A 3,895-nucleotide genomic window follows, 5' to 3' on the forward strand; every position below is an offset into this window, starting at 1 on the left:
ATAATACTTGTACTTGCGCGAGCTGTTTCGTTTGTCGATTTTTGAAAATATTTGATGTTGTGATATGTTCCCTCTATTTGTTTCCGAACCTGTTCCGTCATCCTTGACCATATGATTGCATTTAAATCATGGAAACGTAATAATATATGTTTAAAATTAGTGTGGCTGGTTTAGCATTGCTTGCTGTCACAAAGAATGCCTTGTTCGTATTTGTTATATATTCATGGGTGATTCTACATTGATAATTCTGTGGTCGTGTGGTGCTGCTATATGAATTATCTATGCGTGTATATATGTACTTCGCGCTGAAAGATTTGTGTACTATCTCACACTCATCATCATATCGATATTCTCATTTGCAATCTCAACAGCATCCATGCCTAGCAATTTATTACCGATTTCCGATTATTGCGTTAAATGTGTGATGGCACGACCAGCCCACATCATACTAATACCCCGTGCAAGTGTTAATATACAGACCAGTGTATTGGCCCAGCATATTGTGAATCTGGTGATAACGTTAACGTATTGCGATTACTTCACATCGCTACTATCCAGTCGAATCTGAACATCTGCACCATCGAACAGGACGTCCTGGACAGATGCAAGAAGCTGCGCTTCCGCCGAAAAGAGAATCCGTTCGCCATTGTGTGTAAGTTTCCTTCTGTTGGGAAGTAAATCGGTGCCTAGATTTGTATTTGTGTGTAATTTTATGGGGAAGCACAGTCAATCAAGGTGAGGCAGAGGTGCTATGGTATTCTGGCCTGAGTAGAAGTAGGGCGCATATATTGTACACCCTTAACACCAGCTCCAATCATGGGCACCAAAAGCCTCGGTTGAGAGTGGTGTCGGATGCCAAACTATTTCGTATTAGTATCAATCTAGTCGTAGCTTGTTCCATACCATCTATGGTATGTATACAGCCAAACTCGCAGAAGCAAAGACACGTATTTGTTCACCACATGCATGACAAGGTGTATGGCAACCGATCGGTGCTGTCGTGCTTCTGTAGCGACACCCCACACATATCCCACTCCCACGAGAGCCTGCACGGATCACCCACAATCCGAAGCCGTTGACACACACCCCCGTCTGCACTCATAACACAGTGAAAATCGATCCCAAAAGTCGAGTCATCAAGTTTGAGGAGGATTTCGAGGACCTCACACTCGACGACTTACAGGATGAACTGCCTGATCAGAGCCCACGGTACCTGCTGTACAGTTTCACGCACGACCACGGCGATGGTAGGAAGTCTGTGCCTATGATATTCGTCATGATTGCACCCGAAGGTAGGTACATTGTCAATAGCGGGCTATGTATGTGATGGAATCACTCTGTTATGCGTAGCAAAAGGGCTATGTATGTGATGGAATCACTCTGTTATGTGTAACTATAGGGCTATGATCACTCTGTTATGTGTAACTACAGGGCCATGATCACTCTGTTATGTAACTACAGGGCTATGTATGTGATGGAATCACTCTATAGTTGTATATCCGAGTTCTGCGTGTAAATACTATCCCACGTGCGTGTACTGAATAGACTTTCGTCGTCATATCTGGTATGTTCACCTACCCTCGCGCATTACCATGGCAACGCATAGAAACTCTCTTGCTTGTATATCATTGTACTGGTTGCATCCGATTTGCCTGGGAGCCCTGTGGGTACCTTAGACGCACCACAGTTCATGTGTTACTGAGTTCCGCCTAAGTTCTGGATTCACACACTTGACGTTGCCTTACATTTGTACTTTGGGGTATATATACAGCAGGGATATAGCACTACACAGAGTGATTTTGTTTTATGCTACTGTACGGTGCCTTACATTTGTACTTTGGGGTATATATACGGCAGAGTTATAGAACTACACCGAGTGATTTTGTTTTTGTGCTACTGTACGGTGCCTTACATTTGTACTTTGGGGTATATATAAGGCACAGATATAGCACTACACAGAATGATTTTTTTTTAGACTTCTGTACGTTGCGACAGGCACTGAGTGACAGGCGGTCTGTGCCTGTTTGATTTTGTTGTTTTCTTTTGTGCCTGAAAGTGGCAACGTGCAAGTATTATCACTGTGATTAAGTTTAAGGCCCTGTGAGGAAGCTCTAATCAAGCACACGTCCAATAATTTAGGCGAGGTGAAAGAACTGCACACCTGCACACCCGCCGGAAGATTTATTACTGATATACACATCGCAAGCCTGAGTATGGCATCGTATGCGTGTGTTTACGGTTGTAGGCAGGCAGACGTGTATATGTAAATGTAGGTTTGCGTGTATATATGTGTGTATTAGTATATATATATATATATATATATATATATATATATACACACACATATATATATATATATATATATATATATATATATATATATATATATATATATATATGTTTCTTGTTGTACCGGTTCCTAGGCATCGACGTGAGGAAAAAAGTCATTGCTAATATTGACCGGTGGCGTTCTCGGTCGGTAGACCCGATAGTACACTCTAATGAATATGCCTGTGACTTGTATGGCCAGGTTTTGCACCTAGTCACTTTCTCAGAGATTAGATATTATACTGATTAACGTACAAATGATGAATTTCTCGCTTAGATGGGAAGTTCTGTATGGTCACGTTTTGCACTTGGCCACTTTCTCAGAGACTTGAGATTATACTGATTAGCGCACAAATGATATATATCTCGCTTAGGTGGGAAGTACGAATTAAATATGTTGTACAGTGGATCAATGCAATCGCTGGTGGAGTCGATCGGAGTCACAAAGGTATGCGCTCGTTTGTCGATGTGGAGACGTGGCTGTTTTCTATCTGTCGCTCAGATGCGACTGTATTGTTCGTGTACCGTAGACATACGACACATGCACGTGTATTTAATGAGGGCACCTTGCATAAAAGGGCATACATCAAATAATTCATGCGTGGGTACATATTTTTGTCGTCTTCAAAGCAATGAATACAGAAGTTCATGTATGCCCATGCGCAACTTAACATCTGCGAATATATCTCAAATTCATGCACGTCTGGTTAATGCCGATGCCATAGCTGTTTATGCTTAATGGCGACATGGTTTACACACACCCTCACTTCTTTTGTTCGCATACGCAGGTATATCAGATCTCAGATTTAGAAGACCTTACGCAAAAATGGGCTTTAGAGCAACTCGCCTTTTTTAAATGAAGGAGGCGGTGATTGAATTAGGGCTGCTGTTTGTACGGAGTTGAAGGTGAACCCCATTCAGTTAAATAAAATATTCTTAGTTCTTACATAGTAGTAATATATATATATATATATATTCCGACATAATGTTCTCATACCACTAGCACACCCCTCATGTTTTGTTATCTTGATCAGAATACAAACGCCGTTTCCACGGGTTAGCTACGTGATTGTTGCTGTATTGTTTTGGAGCTCGTAATTACATAAACAGACTCTTATGCAATAGCCAAGACATTATATAGAGCAGAGCAAGGAAGCAAAGGCATTCCAATATGATGCATGCACAGATGCAATGGATTTAGTGCTAACAACAGGAGATGCCTTAAGACTTATTGGAGACTGGTATTTAAGGGAAATCGTAGGAACATCAAACGCAAATACATAGAACAACATTCTTCACGTGAGAAAATGGACACTACCATGACGTTTCTCAGAGGTCATTAAAACAAGATATCACATATGTATCACGATGTTCATTTGGTATGTAAGTTATCAATATGAATATACAGATACATACATACATACATACACACACACACACACACACACACATATATATATATACATATATATATATATATACGTATATATGTATATATATAAATATATGAATATATATAATATTTTAAATATAATTATATACAGACACGAACACGAACACAACCACA

The 3,895-nt window shown here is 40.3% G+C and overlaps 1 protein-coding gene across 1 annotated transcript; it reads left to right on the plus strand.

Annotated features, from left to right (window-relative positions):
• Positions 1-558: 558 nt before the first annotated feature.
• Positions 559-1,439, plus strand: SARC_01962 (hypothetical protein; the record flags this gene model as incomplete). Its single annotated transcript, XM_014304280.1, has 3 exons — positions 559-652; positions 1,110-1,292; positions 1,432-1,439. Coding segments are annotated over 3 exons (285 nt in total), but the record flags the coding sequence as incomplete, so codon positions are not given.
• Between the last annotated feature and the right edge of the window lie 2,456 nt (positions 1,440-3,895).

The sequence above is a fragment of the Sphaeroforma arctica genome (assembly GCF_001186125.1).
Source record: "Sphaeroforma arctica JP610 unplaced genomic scaffold supercont1.84, whole genome shotgun sequence".
In the NCBI taxonomy this organism is placed as follows: Eukaryota; class Ichthyosporea; order Ichthyophonida; genus Sphaeroforma; species Sphaeroforma arctica.